Source organism: Plectropomus leopardus, chromosome 11 (assembly GCF_026936395.1).
Source record: "Plectropomus leopardus strain MGB_pleo_1.0 chromosome 11, ASM2693639v1, whole genome shotgun sequence".
Taxonomy (NCBI): domain Eukaryota; kingdom Metazoa; phylum Chordata; class Actinopteri; order Perciformes; family Serranidae; genus Plectropomus; species Plectropomus leopardus.
The window spans coordinates 26819247-26838057 of NC_142186.1; the positions used below are offsets into that span (position 1 = coordinate 26819247).

General features: G+C 39.9%; 1 protein-coding gene across 3 annotated transcripts; it reads right to left on the reverse strand.

Moving 5' to 3' along the window:
• Positions 1 to 112: 112 nt before the first annotated feature.
• setdb1b (SET domain bifurcated histone lysine methyltransferase 1b) lies at positions 113 to 18727 on the reverse strand. 3 transcript variants are annotated; one of them, XM_042490424.2, is made up of 25 exons: positions 18590 to 18727; positions 16746 to 16949; positions 14958 to 15124; positions 14822 to 14865; positions 14002 to 14128; positions 13733 to 13903; positions 12818 to 13019; positions 11923 to 11996; positions 10830 to 11020; positions 10580 to 10709; positions 9605 to 9815; positions 8302 to 8415; positions 7876 to 8176; positions 7469 to 7730; positions 5838 to 5928; positions 5627 to 5743; positions 5344 to 5513; positions 4736 to 4957; positions 3622 to 3792; positions 3072 to 3202; positions 2811 to 2830; positions 2406 to 2524; positions 2045 to 2301; positions 1863 to 1951; positions 113 to 462 (listed from the first exon to the last, which is right to left on the reverse strand). In XM_042490424.2, the coding sequence occupies exons 1-25, from the start codon at positions 18604 to 18606 to the stop codon at positions 345 to 347; spliced, it is 3720 nt and encodes a 1239-aa protein (XP_042346358.1). In that variant the 5' UTR covers positions 18607 to 18727; the 3' UTR covers positions 113 to 344. The 3 variants fall into 3 exon arrangements, with proteins under 3 accessions (XP_042346358.1, XP_042346357.1, XP_087940599.1); XM_042490423.2 differs by having other exon boundaries at positions 4718 to 4957; XM_088084473.1 differs by lacking the exons at positions 16746 to 16949; positions 18590 to 18727 and adding an exon at positions 16472 to 16580 and having other exon boundaries at positions 4718 to 4957.
• Positions 18728 to 18811: the final 84 nt, after the last annotated feature.

The window sequence follows — 18811 nt, forward strand, 5'->3', positions numbered from 1 at the left end:
GCTTCATTTGCTATTTCAGTTAAATTTGTCTTTTTTTTTAGTTTACATTGTACTATTCCTCTTTTTTAAATGTCTTTGTCGTTTTGTGAATAAGCAGCTGCGGGTGCTTAGATTCACTGAAGAAAAATGCATTTATTCAGATGTAAAGAAAATAACGTCATGGGTAAAATGAGACAAATCAGGGAACAGGTTTATATAAAATAAAGGCAACAGAACAGCTGTAATAAAAATCATACATCAACTTAAAAAAAAAAAAAATAAACCCACAAAGTTACAGTGTTGAAGGGCTCCTCTAAGTTTCCTACATATATATCAGAGGCAGTGAAGTCCATGACGTCTTCAGATCACAGCAGTCTTCCTCTGCACTCAGTGGATCCACAGCAGCAGAGCAGCACCTTCCCCTCCACGCTGCCCACCTCATAGTTGTAGTCCCAGGTCAGCTCTGTGCCGGCACGGATCCGCCTGCACGAGGAAACACACGCAGGCAAGTGAGTGCAGGACAAAACCTATCAATAAGTTTATTTCTAGACACTACACATTAATTACTACATTAAAAAGACAGTTCACAAAAAAATCAACACTACATAATTTGTCCTCTTACCTGTAATGCCGCTATTTATCAATCCAGATTCTTTCGGTGTGAGTTGATGAATGTAGGAGATATCAGCTGTAGAGATGTCTGCCTTCTCTCCAATATAATGGGGCTTGACAGCACTCGGCTTTTGGTGCTCAAAGCGCCAAAAAAATTCATTTGAAAAACTCGACAACAATGTCTCTTTCTGGAAATCATGACCCGGTTATTCAAGATAATCCACAGACCTTGCTGTGAGCAGTTTCACGTAGGAACTATTTTCTTTCTACCAAATTAAATCCGCTAAGTGTATCGCCTCGTGTTGTAGTTAAGACCATACTAAGACTTGACTGAGACCAGAGTGTGCCGAGTGTTTTTTTGTTTGTAGTTTTGCATATGAATTCTCCGTGTTTAAAGGCAGCCATACTGGATAACAGACGAATCAGCATCTCTGCTCCAAACAAACTGCTTCTCTACATGTCGTCTTCATGGATCTGCTCCCACATGAGTGACGGCAGTTATCCATCAAAAAAAAAACTACAAATGACTTACGTGATTATTTGGACTTGAGGAAGGAAGTTTTGCATCAAATCACAGTAAGTATGTTAACAAATGAATCTGTTGTGGTCTCGACCGGTCTTGATTAAAAATACAGAGTCCACTCCAAAAGTAGTACCACCACACAGAAAGAAGCGTGCATCTACTCATGGACGAGAGGCTGGGGACAGTGTGAGATGTAAACGTTAACGGCGTCCTCCTCGGCTGAGCTTTAATGTTAACCGGCTCAGCGGAGTTAGTTGCTGCTGCATCTTCCTCTGCTGCTTAATTGTGGGTGGCAACTGGATTTAAGGTCATTATCGCAGCCCTCTTTGTGCGTATGTGCGGAGTTATTATTTTGATGATTTACTTCACATTTATTATGTCTATACTGAGGTAAATTATACAGAGAAAGAAATCATTATTGTTTTATCACCCAGCCCTGCATCTACTTCCATTATATTAAAGAGAAGGCAGACATCTCTACAGCCGAGACTCTAACACTCAGCAACTCACACCAAATAATCTAGACTGATAAACAGCACCACAGGTAAGAGGGAAAACATGTATTTCAATTTGGGAGTGAACTGTCCCTTAATACTTGCCTTCTCCTGGACTACTAGCTGGATTTGGGACTGATTAAAAGCTCACTCTTTATGTTTTCTCTAGTCTGAACACCCCATAAACCCGACCATCGTTGACAAAAACTCTTAACAGGCTCTGTGACAAATTTAAAATATGTTTCAAAACTCACTTGCTGGCAAAGAACGCCACCCAGGGAAACCGCAGGTCGTGTGTGTCCACAAAAACATTCTGGACGAAGAGATTAGGACTACAGCTGTGCTGTAACACGAAGAGGAGACAGATGAAAAAAGAGAAACACATCAGAACAAAACTAAAGTGACTTAAAAGAGATTCTGTAGGTGAAATACTTACATTGAGGTAACGCCCGAGATTTCCTTCCAACTTGGCATCGATGATGTAGCAGGACTCCTCACCGTCAAAGAACAGGCGGGTGTTTTTGGGAGTGTTTTCCCCGCCTCCTCCAGTCTGTCCCTGCTGTCCTGTTTTCCCTCCCTGACCTCCCGGCCCTCCTCCGCCTCCAGGCGCACCTGATTTAACCATCATCCCGTGGCCGCTCTTCAGGGCGATGCCACGAGTAGATTTCACTGCTACCTGCTTCTTCGTCACACCTGAGCCAGAACAGCAGCAAGAAAATAATAAAAAGTGAAAAAAGTGAAAACCATGCGTTTATTATTAGTGTGGTGTGAGTTAAAGTATTTTCTCTACTCCTCACCCGGGGTGACTTTCTCTCTGTCCTTGTTGTCGTCAGATCCAGAGCTGATGGTCTGAACATCGTCACTGTCAGAGAGCGTCATCACATCCTGCTTCTTCCCTGATTCTGACTTCCCTTGACTGCAGGACACACACACACACACACACACACACACACACACACACACACACACACACACACACACACACACACACACACACACACACACACACACACACACACACACACACACACACACACACACACACACACACACACACACACACACACACACCTTAACAGAAAACTCACTTTGGGTGATGTTATTGTTCACACAGTTGCCGATAAACTGTTAAATAAAATATGCTTCAAATCCGGAAAAAAACTAAATGTCAGTTCAAACATATTTCTGAAAGTCCAACACACCTTTTGCTGTCTCCAGGTTCCTGTGATGGAAAACAGAAAATGTTAACGCTCATTTTAAAGACAATCACAGCATAAAATCTCCTGTAATAAAAGCTGCATTTTACAATCCATCCTCTGAAAAAAGATATCATATCTAAGCAAAGCAGTCTGATGAGCAGAATCAGCAGGATAATGTTTGAATATCGTGTGAGACACTGCCATTATTTTAAAAAGGCTCAGTCCCATGAAACATTATTCTTGCTTCATCTTCTCTGAACTCACCTTCTTCAGGCCCTGGCTGGTGAGCCAAGAAGCCACTTTGCTTTTCCCCGTCTCCTCTGGCATAGACGGCGGCTTGTCGCCATCGGCTCCTCTGGCCGACATGTTCAGTCCATCTTTACTGTCTTGACTCCCTGGAGCAGGAAGGAGAGAGTTGTGTGAAGAGAGAGAAGACAAAAACCTTCAAAACCCACCTTTGGATTCACTGAATAAATGCAAGAGAAACACTGTCGATATTTCCTCATTACAAAATATGTGTTGTGTTAGTTTAGCTTAGCATAAAGACCGGAAACAAAGAAAACCCGCTGGCCTGGCTCTAAAAAAAACCAAAAAAACCAAAATCGACCTAACAGCTCCTCGAAAGGTCACTACTTAACAAGTAGCATCTAATACATTAAATCTGCAAAAAAGACTGATATTTTGTTACATAAATCAATAACTTAATCAAACCCTGACATACTGTAATTATGTCTCATAAAATGTTAAACTGTTCTTTTAAATAAAAACACTGACATCCTCCCTCACTTCCTAAAGATGCCACCTTCCAGCTCACCCTCCTTGTTGCCTTTGACCTGACCACGGGTGGTGTAACTCCTCCACACGGAGCTGGAGCTGAAGTAGTTGTCCTTTACAAACGTGTCGTCTGAACTGTCGCTCTCATCTTCGCTCTTTGAATCCTTGTCATCGTCGTCATTGCTGTCTCCCGATGAGCTCTGGCTTTGGGCTGTGACAGATAAGAAAAACTACAACTACTACAATAGATTTTGTGGTTGTATGTCTCTGCTGACCAGTCAAGTTGCAGTTTACGTCCATGTCTGTTCAGACTGTCCATGCTTTGAGAGAATTTAACAAATGGTGTTCAGTGTATTTTTTGTAAAATGAAGCTATTACTATATTGGCAGGTATGATTCCAGTGAATAATTTCCATGGAGAAAACTCTGTCTTTGCTTATAGATTTTCTATTTTTTACACAAGAGCACAGTGGAGCTTTATCACATGGTGCAACGACAATCACCTGAAGCTTAATGTCAGCAAAAGCAATGAGCTTGTGGTGACTTCCAGAGGACCAGGACAGCACACAAACTCAAAAACTTAGATACATCTTCAACTCGGCAGCGCAGAAAATCTATACAATCAGCACAGTTTCAAGATGGACACCCAAGATCAGAGTCACAAATTCAGTATCTGACCACATCTCTCCCCTTTTGCTCCTGACCTATGGTGTTAAATAACGGCAAGCGATTTTGCAGAACATTATGATGTCACAGTAAAGTTGATGTTTTGGATATAAAATGCCATTACTTGATCATTTTATCCTATCAGGCATTTTTGTGAAGTTTTGTAATGGTTAGTGTATGAATTCTTGAGTTATTGCCACCAAAATCTAATCAGTGCATCTTTGAGCCCACATGTCTGTTTGTGCCACATTTGAAGAAATTCCCTCAAAGCATTCCTGAGACATTGCATTTATGAGACTGCAACAGACACCCCAAAAACGAATGCTTCTGGTCACTGCTGTCGCCAGCTCGGAGACATAAAAACGTGAAAATCATGTGGAGAAGGAGGAGGATAAAATGCCAGCTGGAGTCAAAAGAACAAACACGGCAGAAGATTTCACCAGGAACATCAGGGACCGCTTAAAATCTCACCTGTGGACTTCGACTCACCCTTTTTGGGAGGTCTCCCAACAGGGTTTGAAGCCAATGCGGATGGTTGAATTTTTATCCTCGACATGTCCACGCCGCTCCCCTCACTGTCCGAACAGTGAGCCTCACTCTCATAGCCCTCCTTGAAGTTCTCCACACTCTCTATGTGGTCAAGATTGGCGAAATATTCGTCGCCCATCTCTAGACCTTCTTTGTCGGCAAAGTCGTCTGTCAAGATTTTACCTGGTAAAGTGGAAGAGGAAGGAGAATGTCACTTTGCAATCAAGTCACCTGATATTGTAAAGACTCAAACGTTCAAAACTTTATTGTCATATCAACGTAGTCGATTAAAATTTGTTTCAGTGAGCTCTTTGCACAGACAAAAAAAACACTGACTCCAAGCACATTACAAGGATAAAACAAATACATAAAATAAGTGAAATCCAAACCAGTTAAAAGAATTAAAATAATAAAACAGCAACATAATCCAAACAAAAATCAATAAATAAAAGATTAAAACAAATAAAATAATAAGCACAATCGGACCTGTGGGGGGATTAGCAATGAGCAAAGATCCATGTGTGCCTGTTTTTTATCGTCTCTGTCCTTGCAAAACCATGAATCCTCACCAGCATAAATGCATACAAAAGAACCCTTGGCCACATCATCCAGACAGCGGATCCCCCAGCCTTTGTTCTGGGTCTTGAAGAGCTGGAGGCGCACCTGCAGGCCGTGCTGCACCAACCGGTTGGTGCACATTTGAGAACAACATTTGCACCGCTTATTACACTCGTAGATCCTGAAAGAGAGAAAAAAATCAGACAGCGATAATGGCCTAAGAGACCAGACAACTACATCCGCTGTTATATTCCACAGTAATGAGGACATAAAGAGTGAGAGTTTAGGTCTGACCCTGTGGGGAGGCACTCCTCTAATCGTTTGTGCATATATCCAGCATTTGGGTTGATCTGTCCCCCCGGTGTGCAACCTGTTGCCTGAAGGGTCAACTGGTGGCAAGAGCATTTGGACCTGTAACAAAGACACAAAGGCCTGGGTTCAGCAAATTAACATTACTGAGAGAAACGAGAAAAATGACGGGTCACGGGTGAACGATTTCACTGACTTGTCTCGACAGCCGTCCGTGCAATCACACCCGACCAGGAACTCTGGACTTGTGTTGATGTATACTCCATCTTCAGGAATACGCTCTTTACCTTGAAGAGAAGAGAGAAAGCAATTAAATATTGCACTGTGATTTTCAAAAGGAGCTGAGGGCAACAAAAGTCAGCTGCATGGATGGGTGATGGTTTTTAATTCATTTTCATTTCCTTTTGGTGAAGTGAAAAGCTAAAGGGCTTGCAAAAATAAAAAGAATAGATAAACAAATAACACAAATTATAATAACCTAAAAAAAGATACAGGAGCAAATGGGGGATATAACAGAAAGGAAACGAAACACAAAAGTAGAAGGAAATGTTTTCATCATACAACGACCAACACTGTTAGTGTGCTGTGACTGAATCTTTGCAGGTGTGTGGAATTAGTTTTTATGTCCCTCCATGATGTTAAGATGTACAAACGTCTTGTATCCCTCACCCACTAGTGAACAAACTAATGCCAGGATTAAACAACACAATATAAGCCCAATAATTGCTAATACTGAAAGACGTGAGGGTTTTGGAGAAGTAAACGAGCGTTAAAAGCACAACAGTTTTGACAGTCATAGTGGAGAACAACTGGCGCAGCATCACGCTGGACCACTAACTTTTCGCCCTTTCTCACCTAGTTTGACAACTTCTACAATCTTGCTGTCAGGAAAAACAGTGAAATTGGCCCCTTGAACCTCCTTCCTGATCACCTCTGTACATCGCACACAAGTCATGAAAGACAAGCAAGCTTTAATCGGTTGAAGTATTGCATGAAATCTGCCATTTCACTTGTCTAAGTCCCAGCAAGAATATAAGAGTACTGCACTGATTTAGCGTTGCACTTCTGTATCGCATTCATGACAGTTAAAAATAAAACAAAAAAAAACGGTCTAATCTATTGCTGCCTTCAAATTAAACTTGTGAGCTCATGGTAACCACATGGGAAGCCCTGTACACAAAATGTTTGGCTTCAAGTGGTTATGTCATGCAAGCACAGCTGCTAGAAGGCACTGAGGCTAACAATTTAATGCTAGCGAGCGTGTCACGTAATGCTGGAAATGCAAAGGCATAATAACAGAGGAAAAACGTAAGGCTTCTGGGAATTTTAACATTTTCCTTTGACTTATTGTAAAATTACAATGAAAAACTCTGCAATTTCTAAAATTGTTTGGGAAATCCCTAATAATGTCTTTTTTTATTTCATTTCCTATATTACAAACAATGCAAGTGGCATCGACCAGTTTAACCAAAGTTGGAAGTGTTACGCTGGTTGCATTAATGTAGCCTGGAGCGTCAAACACAGATGTGGAACGAGCTACAAATATCTCATAAGATCACTTCTTCCTGAAAGGTTTTTCTTAATGTTTTCAAGTTTAACATAAAATTGAAGTGTTTTGTTCAGACCAAACCAACGCTGACAGAAATGGTTTAATGCAGCTTGCTCTGGAGTCACAAAAAGCTTGATTCAACATTTTTTAGATGAGCAGTTATACTCCTCAAGTCATAACTTGACTAAGCTGAAACAATGATCAATTTGAAAGGCAAAAAATATTGTGCACTCTGATCCCTGTCTGATCCCAGGCAAAAATAAATCCATCCCACTTACTGTAGGCTACTTTAGGAGGCGGCGTGGAATCGATCTCGTTGACGCAGGAGAGCGGGATGTCCTCCTTTCCAATGGTGATGTCGGGAATGTAATAGAACGGCCTCTGTGGCTGGAAGGGCCGGTCCACGAGCACGTAGGGGTCTAGACAGAACATCTCTAAGAATATAAAGTCACAGCGCGTCTGGAAGAGGTAATGCTGGATCTCTGCCATGTTACGCAGGCAAAGCCCGCACGGCGCCTTGTAGATCACGTGGAAGGACATCTGAGGGGTGGACATGGAGAAGACAAGAGTTGTACAATTCAGTTTAAGTGCAAGGATGTTGAGTCAAAAACGAATGTTTAAAGCTTAGAGAAACTCTACACTTTACATATCCATGACATTCGTCTTCTCTTCCTTGAGAATTTACCTTGCGGTTGACTTTGCGTCGTCCCGTCATGCGTCTGAAATCGTACAGTAAAGGTGTGAGGAGGGGGTTCTTTCCTCTGTGCATGTCTGGTTTTGCAGGTCGGACACGGTTCAGACAGGCAGGCTGACAGGTGTGTGCCAGGTAGAAGATGCGGTCTGTCGGGGCGCGGTATGCAGGCTGATGTGGGATGGTGGCCATCGTGTGGGTCATGGGGGGGATGGGAGCCAAAGTGGGCATCAGTCTCTGATAAGGCTGTGTGAAAGTGGGCGAACCAGTATTTTGTGTACTCAGCATTCTTACACTGTGAATTGACAAAGAAAAGAGAAAAAGATTAGTTTACATCTAAGATGAAATCACTGCCGATAGCACCTGTTTTTCCACGTCACAAGTAGCAAATTATTAGACCAAACAGTAATGTGGACTCACTTGGTGAGGTTGCTGGGACTGGTGGAAAGAGACTGCATGATTTTGGAGGCATGAGTGCCGCCCACCCCGGGAACAAACGGAGAAGTACTCTTTTTTGCCATCTGATGTTTGTTGCTTGAAACAGTTAGGAGAGAAACAGTCAGTCAATATCAATACAGTCCACTTCTTCTCATATCATTTGAGTTTAAAGCTTCTATGGCTACATTATCAATGTAATATTTCTGTAAACAAAACAAAACATCAAACCAACATGTGTAACGTGGCAGTTTTTAATGTTTTTTGTCTTCCATCAGGAGTTGATGAAGCTGAAAAAACTAAGATTGAATACTTGAATTCATAAAACAGTACTTTCATGTGATGTTTGAAAAAGTTGAATTACTCTGTTAGTCCGACTTACCTGGAATTGTAAAAATACACGCAAACATGTCAGTCCAACTGAAATCATATTAAACTGAATTTCTCAAACACTCCTACAAAATGCAATTGGAAATCGAGCTTTCATGTATACACGTCAACTGGACTTGAGCTGGCCGAGGCATTAACACATGCTCCCAGTCACTGTGCCGGCCTGCATCGGTAGTTAGTGAAAGGCACTGTTTGTTATTTATGAGGGGAGAAGAGGAGGTGCAAAACTGCCCTCTATTTTTTTTTAAAAAAGGCACAAAAAATCTTAGTAAATGATCAGGTCAGGTTGGCAGTAAACCATGAATATAACAGTGAATGTTGAGTTTGTGCTGCAATTTGTCAGATCACAAGAGCAGTGAAGCTATTTTAGCGACATGAAGAGAAATTGTCCTCCTTGTTTTGTGTCATCTGATCATCTTCTCTGATTGGCCTTCAACTTTTAAAATGAAAATCATATGCTAACGATCCATGACCATTCAGTCATGGCACCATTATCTGAGAGTGTCTGATGCGTAAACCTAGCTCATCCCGGATTCTGGCTGCTTTTAAGTAAAGATAGCAAATGGGGCGATTTCTATGTAGCATCATTTAGCAGCAGCACAGCTTAACGATTAGTATTTAAAATGGAAACACTGCGTCGATGCAGTATCTCAAATATACAAAGACTTTTTTCCCCATTTTTGCAAATTTGTTTTTGGCACCGTTAATTTTTCCATAAGACTGAGGATGAAGCTCTAACTGGGTGTTAAGAGGATACTGATTTCACTTTGAGAAAGCTGTCCTTTTGTTGTATAATTGAGATTGTTCCATCATAGGATAAATTCTTATTCCGCGTCAGTTGTTTACACATTTGAATTTTATGGTGTTTAGTGCTGGATGTTCGGTAAGCATCACTCACTCAACACGCTGAGGCTGTGGGGGCTGAGGAGACTGAAGGCTCTGTTGGCTCTGTTGGTTTTGTTGGGTTTGTTGGGGTTGTTGGGGCTGTTGAGGACGCTGTTGAAGCTGAGGTGTCTGAGAGGTCAAGGCCTGTGGGGATTTGACAGGAGAGGCTCCAACTTGTCCGTCACTGGTGTATTGAACCACTGGGCCTTTACTCCTCAACGCCCCTGGAGATTGAAAGACAGCAAGAAATGACGTTAAAATGCAAATTCCTAAAAGCCAAAGACCCAGGCCTCTTCATACTGAGCTCACCATCTAAAAACACTATATCTGAGCAAAACTGGTTTCAAACTATGTGACAAACTCTTACTCCTCGCTTGGAGATGTATCTTAAAGCAGTGGATTAGTGACAAACCTCCCTCAATCACGCAGTGGCACAGCGAAACATGCCATGTCTTGTCCCTTAGAAAGACTAACAGCACGGGTGAAGGGGGACAATGATCTGTTTGACAGAACTTGGTCACATTTCTTCACATATCTGCCTTTTTAGATATAGATGGTGTTATTTTTGTTTTTTTCCCCTTTTGTTTCTTTTCTTTCTTAATTTTTTAAAAAAATTTCTCCTCTTTATTTTTTCAACTGTGATTCTTGCAAAATTATCATTTTTATTATTATTATTATTATTATTATTATAAGTGTCGTTGTTGTTAATATTTTGTTAATGTTATCGTTATTATTTATTTTATTTATTTATCTGTAGGCATGTCCTAATCTGAGATGTACTTGCATATGTGGAGAACACTGTGCTGTAAGGTCATAAAATCAATAAAATCTATATAAAAAAATTACTAAAAGCAGACACGAATAAAAACAAAGTATTAACAAAAAGTGTTTTACGTTTTTAAAGTTTTCTTGTTAAAAGACACAAATCACAAAAATGAAATGAAGCTTTTTTTGACACAGGTTAACAGTGCAAAAGTTCAAATGTTACCCATGTTAGGTCGTGTCCTCTGCTGCCCAGCCAGCTTCTTCTCCTGCGTGTTGGCGGTGGTCATCTTCAGGTTGAACATCGGCTCCAACCTGGTGGAGCCTCTGTAGATCCACTCACTCCTCTTGTCATCCTGACCAACACAAACAACTCTGTCAGCTGCTGAACTATAATTCAGCACTTTTAGTTAAACTGACGTGGACACTGTCCTACTAAACTAATGCTTTTTTCACCCATTTTTACACCAACGTACCAAAAAGAGGATCTTGACCAAGCTACCATCCACCTCCTCCACTTTGCTCTTCCACCAGGTTCCCTCCCACTCTGTCTTGATGATCTGTCCAACCTTCAGGAGCACCATGGGTCTGCTAGGGTACGCAGTGATGTACTCCTCGATGAAGTCTCGACACGACGCGTCCTCTATGTCCTCCCATGTACGCTTCACTGTGGAAATCAGAATAATCTCAATCTTGTTATTTATTCTATATATTTTAAATCACCAACTGGCTTCAAAATACATACAACCAATTTATCACAGCATTTACAGGGGTGCAAACTCATAATTAAAAATGTATGTGTTTCTTCCTCTTTGCAGCTGTCTCTACTGCTGTTTGGGTCAGGATAAGACATGAACGGATTTCACACTAGAAGAAACTAGATATACCGCCACATGTATGTCTCCACTTACAGTTTACATCCATGTCTGTGAAAACATGGATGCCTCACACACATCTTCCCTCTGCAGCACAGATGATCTATACAACCAGGTTTTGGACTCATGCCCAAAAATATGTTTTATAAGGTCACCGTGACCTTGACCTTTGATCTTCAACCACCAGATTCGAATCAGTTTATTCTTCAGTCCAAGTGGACGTTTATGCTAAATTTGAGGAAGCTCCCTTAAGGCCATCTTCAGATATCGTGTTAACAAATATGAGACTGATGAAAAGACACAGTGACCTTGACCTCTTAACACCAAATATGCTCATCATGTTTGCGTAAAAACTGAAGAAATTCCCTCAAAATGTTCTTGAGATTTCCTTTTCACAGGAATAATCATTGGCGTAAAGAAAGTGGAATCATCAGGGGCTACATTAACATTCATCTTTAGCAAAGTGGTACCATTACAAACCTCAAATGAGTCGTCCCAAAGCGCTGACAACAGTATATAGTATTATCATCAGTATTATACAAGTGGAATTCTGAATTACAAGTACACTAGCTCATGTTAGACTACACTGACGTAACATTGACATCTAATATAACATCCAAATAGTGATGGCTAAAATTTACCAGACTTTACAGACTACAAAAGACACAAAAAATGTAGAGAAACGGGCACTCACATGGTCGGCAAACTGGGTGCAGCTCAGGTAGAGTCACATATGAAGCATAACCGTCATCAAAGAAGATCAAAAACCTGAAACACATACAAGATATTAACTACAGCCAAAATGTTTTACTTATAACAGGTATGTAAGTGTTTGCACATCCCCTATATTTGATGTGTCTCTATCATAGTTAATGGTTTGTCCACCAGTGAGCATTTGTTTAAAACCTGACTGATGGTCAATACATTTTGGATACATTTGATTTTTTAACTTTTTAATTTCAAAACTTTTCTTTGACTTTTCAAGGACCCATAATGTTTTGTTCCTTGCCCCACTCATACTCATGTAGCGTTCGTCAGACATATAAGATTCAAAATTTCAGTGTCCCATGTGATGTGTTCGAGGACCATTGGAAAAAATCCAACAATCATTTCTATTTTTACAGTTTCAGGCTGTGATAAATGGTTTCATTTTTAGTGATTTTTAAAGAAAACATGCCTTCTAAACCAGATGTTTTTTAAATAAAATAAAACAAAACATACTGGAAAAAAAACACAGGAGAAAATATTTTTTTTAATATGGAAAAAAAAGATAAAATTGCTACAATTTTTTTCAAAGAAAACATGCAGGTATTGGCAGGGAAAAAAATACAGCCATTTAAAGTTTGCTCTCCTATCACTTTCTTGATGAACAAATAAACAAAAACAAACCAAAATGTTGTCACACGTCGATGCATATTAAAGCTACGCTGCATCGTCAGCTACAGAAGATAAATTCACCGTTAAGTTCAATGACTTTTCCAGGCCTGGAAAATGTAATTGTGAAGTGACTGTGGGAAGTACTGGTAAAACTCTAACATCAGCCAAACACATGCCATCAGCATCCTCAGCCTTTTTCTCCGTCTGCTCACCTCATACGGTTCTTGTTGTTGGGCATCTCTGCTACTATCCCAGCGTAGAGCCACACCAGGTTGCCATCTTTGTACTTGGCAACTACACGAGCACCGACATACAGAATCTCCAGTGTGGGGTTATAGTCGAAGGCCACGTGATTTCCAGACAGCAGACTCTTTCCTTTATCGAACTTTACTTTATACTTGAATAAACCATTTCCTGCATAGAGACAGAGAGTGTGTCAAATTAAAGATGGCAGATCAGCAACACTCAAGCACAGAATCCTAAATACATAATAATATATGCTGGAAGTCTTAATTCATTTTCATGAACAAAGTTTTAAAACTTTTCCAGAACTTTTCAAGGACCCATAATATAATTTCCATGACCATTCACAATGTATAAAACCAGCTTGACTCCATTTAAAAATGCAGAAAAAAAATTAAAAGTAGTAGTGAGGCATAGCATGGGTATGGACACTTTGGGATTCGTGGTCCTACATTTTTAATCACACTGTCACATTATTTTTCAAACATATAAGATTTACAGTCTATTTGAACATAATTCCAGCCAGCTGACATACACAGAGGAAAAGTTGGGGATAAAATGAAGAAATGTACGTGGTTGTTGACAGTATGTCACGTATCAGCACATACTAGAGCTACGTTACATCAACAGCCAGCCTGCAGAAAATTATTTATTATGTTACATTACACTGACATCCACAGACGATAACAGTAACAATTTATGTCAATACAACAAAAAAATTCATGACTTTTTCAAATTCTTTAAGGGATTTTACTAATTCCATGACTTTCCCCAACTCAAATTTTGTGATTTTTCCAGGTTTTCCATGACCATGGGAACCCTGTTAATTGTTAAAAGCTGCCTTTAAGAACTAAAGGGAAGAAAAAAATGTTTCGGTAACGCACCGATAGGGCTGATAGCTACGAGGGTGCCTCTGTGCCAGGTCTTGGTGCGTTTCTTTCCCAGAATGGTCATCCCGACTCGGAGCTCGTCTTCTGTAATGTTCGGGTTCGGCTGGGTCATGGACGTAGACGGAACCTGGGATACAAACACCGCCGGCACTGAAGCCTGGATACCTGAGGGATCAGAAAAGCCGCACATACGGTTAGCACCAAATATACCTTCACGCGGGTGTGACGCATATGCAATATTACCTGAGGACGTGTGTGCTCACCTGACTGGGATTGAGGCTGTGTTGGAGATCGGAGCAATGGGGCACCTGGGGAAGGCTTGTTGACCATTTGGACCAACTTCTGCACCTGCTGTGTTGTTTTCTGTAGCGCCGTGGAGGCGTCTTTTAACTGGTAAAACAAAGAAACATGACGTCATCATCTGCATACACTGAGCCCTGACACACCTCCATCGATGTTTGCTGTCAAACCATCAATATCCAGATTGTTTCCCTTGTAATCATTTCTACAAGTCTTTGTCAAAGTTCTGCTGTCAAGCTGCATAAACACAAATATGATTTTGTTTTAAAATGCATAACTTCAAAAGCTTACATTTAACACATGTTTTGGAACTCCTAAAACAGAAACCTTCAAAACTGCTGCTAGTATGCAGTATATATTATATTATATTGTATTTGTACAATGTATAAATTCATTTTTATGCATATTGATAATCAATTTTGGTTTAAGATTAAATCATTTTATCTGAATAGCTCAGTTGTCATATTTTCCAAAAAAATATACTTACTATACTATACTATACTCAATCTGCAGTGTAATAGTAGATACAATGTTTGGTTGTATTTCCTTGTGACATACAATATCTCAAAATATAAATTTCTACAAAAGTAGGGCACATGATTCAGCTCAGGATGGCGCTACAATTAAAGGACATAAGGCGACAAATTGTTTGATTGTCTCAGCTGCTGCATCATTTATGGCGGACAATCTACAGCATTTGTTAGAAATAAGTTTTTAAACAATAAACAATGAACATCTTACAATAAAACGTGAAAACATAGAAATAAAACAAAGCTTTCTCACCCCTGGATCTTTGACGGGAGTGACGGGCGTCTTTGGAGGAACCACTGAAAACATAAAGAACGAAACATATTTATCAACTGAGTCGTCTTCACGTCGTAGTAGTGATGAGATCGTAAGTGAATGTAGCACGACTTACAACAGCCAACAGCGATGACGTCATCATCATCGTCGTCGTCTATCTCGATGACCTCAGAGGACAACACGCCTCCTCCGCCCCCCTCGTCCTCTGAGCTGCTCTCTCGGTAAATGAGACCGTTCTTATGGTAAGTTTCCCTCACGAGCTTTTCACACTCCAATATGGACCTGAAGAAGAAAACACGTGAGCCTCAAAAAACAAGAACTGTAGAGAGACACTGTACAGTTTCTGTGCAGTGGATCAGTGTCACTGCAGACATTAAGCAGGTTGTGTATCGGCCATAATGTTACCAATCCCATTAAATACGGCTTCTTCATCAATGTATAAAATTCTGTGTTTCCACATTTATTCAGCCAATAAACGACTATTTTTTTTTTAGTGCAGCAGCAATACCAGAATGAATGAATGAATGAATGATTATATGAAGGCTTTATTTCGAACACGCAAGAACAAAACAAAAAGCAAAAACAAACTAAAATAGTCAAAACAATTGAACACATAGTTTTCTCAACATGTCCCAAAAGGAGCAGTAAGAAGCATAAGCTTATTAAATCCTGTCCCCTGCTGGTGTTTAATTAATCATCCGTTGCCTTCCTGTTTCTTTTTTTTGTTTTGTTTTTACATATTCACAAACATAAATAACCAAATATATTTACATATGTACATATTACCAATAACCGAAGCTTGTATAAACCATGTGTTTGTACGGCTTTTTGAACTGCGTCACGCTCGGACATTGCTTCAGCCCCCCACTCAGTCCGTTCCACAATTGCCGTCAATGAAAATTACTCCAATCAGTTTCCCACATTGAAGTTTAACTATTTTAAATTTGTTTCAAAGAGAGCACTGGTACTGGATCAGCTCCTCCGCTCAGTTTCTTTTACTGAATTCAGGATGTTTTCCTCACAGCTGTGAATCTCAAAACATCATCCGACTCGTGTCCATGCTGCTGGAAGCTTGTAACGAGGAGGAGTCATGACAGAGAGGAAGGAACGGTCCGAAGCGTGGCTTTATGTCACTAACAAAGACGACAACAGCGCTGCTGTTGTGTCAGTAAAATGATACTTTCAAGTGACGATAGTTTTTTTTCAGGACTGATTGCGATCATTAGTACTTCATGAGACTGATAACCGATATTTGGAACTGATATGCATTAACAATAAAACTGAATATCTTTCTGTCAATATTAAGAATTTGGGACTTAACAAACTCCAACACAAAACGTTGTTTAAATGCCTTTAGCCAATGTTCAATCAAAACTAAAACTTTCAACATCATATACAGCAAATTCCCTGAAACTTTTTCTTTATAATGTTCAGTTAAAAATTACATAAAAAATGAAAGAACAAAACTCGCTCCTTCACTGTCAATGATACTTTTACATTTTCCGGTTATAGAGTAGCTGATTTTAACAGCCAGCTTCTACACAACAATCCACAACTTCAACAATTGTCGTTTCGACTTCTCCAACGTACACTCAAAGTGCCGTCAAAGAATGGCTTTTTACATCATACCTGTGTTCGATAGTGTCTCCAGGTTTATCTTCACCTAACAGTCTCATTTTAGATAACGCCTCATGCTGCCTCAATTCTTTCAAATGGATAAAGTGACCTTCCAAGACAAAAACGTGGCACAGTTACGCACACAGTACTAATGCTTGCAACTAACTGGGTATACAAAAATACTTAAGAGATGTATCCCTGTAAATATACTGTATTGGACTGAAAATATGTCTCTAACTAAATAAAATACACAGACTTTGGAAAAATAATTACGTCAGCTACTTACAAGTTGGCATCGTTGAGAAGCATGTCCGTTCTCGCCTCCTCTTCTTCTTTCTGCTCCACCAATTTCTTGAGCTCCGTCAGCTGAGCTTTTTTCTTCTGCACCATCTCGCTCTTCTCCACGGCCTCGTCGATCCACTTCTTCAGCTCATCCAGAGAAATACCCAGCTCTTCCTCCAGACTGGAGTCCCAGCCATCCACCTCCATTCTGACGCGAGAGAGAGAAAAAAAACAGAAACATGTTAAGATCATTTTAAATGTTTAAACATCTTCTAGGTCTCATTCACAAATGATTAATTGTAGAACAATAATTGTAATTTGGATGTTTTTTTGCTGTTGCTACCAGTGTGCCATTTTGCAGTCAAATTATCAACAGAATAAAAGTAAAACATTTATGTATTTAATCACCTTGTCGTAAGAAAGTCTTAAAACTCCTAAAGAGACGTTCAGTAACGTCAATTAATCAATTAGTTGATCATAAATGTAACCACTGTTTTTGTAAATGAAATGTCTTTGAAAACTGCCATTTGTTTATACACATAAGGATGCACTATAATAAATGCATGCCATCGGTATCTGATGATATTGGCTTTAAAATCAAAATCTGTCAATATGCTGATTTCTGCCCATAAAAAAAAACTGTATTTTTTTATTTTTACTTACCAAGTAAAAATGTAAAAACATCAACTCTACATTGAAGTAATTTTCTTATTTTGCACAATGAATTAATATTGCATAAATTGAAAAGCATTGGCCGTCACAATAAGATTATGCATAATATGATGATAATTCCATTTTGGTTAGGTAAAAAGTTGATATATCAGTATTGGTGTCAGTTATCAGCCAAATAAGTTGCTATATCATGCATCCCCAAATTAAAGAGTTTGATCTGATAAACAACTATAAAAAAAAACCAAATTATTGTATTGATCACCAGTATGACTACTTTGCGTGCGATTTTGCATACACTTACGTCCATATTAATACTATCATAATGATTCCAAACATATCACTCAACCCTGGTTGTAACCCTGCATGTAATGTCTGCAAAGACTAGTGAGAAATGCGCACCAATATCTGTCTGTGTATATAAATTACAAGAATAAACATTTCTGTATTTCTGATTTCTGCCTTATTTGTGCCATAATACAATGCACGGTAGTCGGTAGTAGAGGCACCGCATCACTTCGTCTAAAGCCTTAATGCATGCAGTGCAGACTAAAATCAGAATTGAGCTGCAGTCAAAACCTTGCACAATGACAGAGTGACACATGTGTACAAACCACTGCCTGACTTCAGTGTGTTGCTATTGTTTATACAGAGACACAGGGGCTGATGATGCTAACAGCTGTCCCACAGAAACAACTGCGAATAAATAGAGTTGTTACTGATGTAGCACATGCCTGCTATGTGGCATTATGTAAAAATAACAATTAACCAGTGTAAATGTAACCTTAACTCAGCTGCAGGAGTCTGAATTGGAGAGTCGGCTGCTACTGATTAGCACAACAATGGACATATTTGAAAGCCAAAATCGCTTTAAATGACCAAACCAATTTCCCATTTAATCTCAGCAGACACAGTAACCACCAACATTATCCTCTTTAACGTCATTGTCATTTTTTAGACACATTAAAGGTAAGCAGGGCAGCTAAACGACAACAAACCAGTGCTGAATACAAGTGAGAGTAAGCTAACTCGTTAGCCTAGCATTAGCATAGATAAAGTCTCATATGCTAACCGAATGATGCAGCTGCGGATAAATCAAACAGCATTTCGTCCTCTAGAGCAGCTCTCAAAAACACAGCAGCCGGTAAAATCGATTTAGAGACAACATTCAACACTCACCCCTCACTAGTTTCCATCTCGTCTGCTCGCAAATATAAGCTTAGCTAGCTAGTGCTATGCTACCATAGCTATACTAAGGAGCGCGTTCTTTGCATCCCGGCGTACCCGAAGTGGGCGGTGTTATTGCGCGCCGTTGAGTTGTGCGAGAAATGAAAGCTTCGCCCTCGCGGGATATTCAGGTACCAAAGAAAAGTGCAACCGAGCTGCATGATGCTGAACACA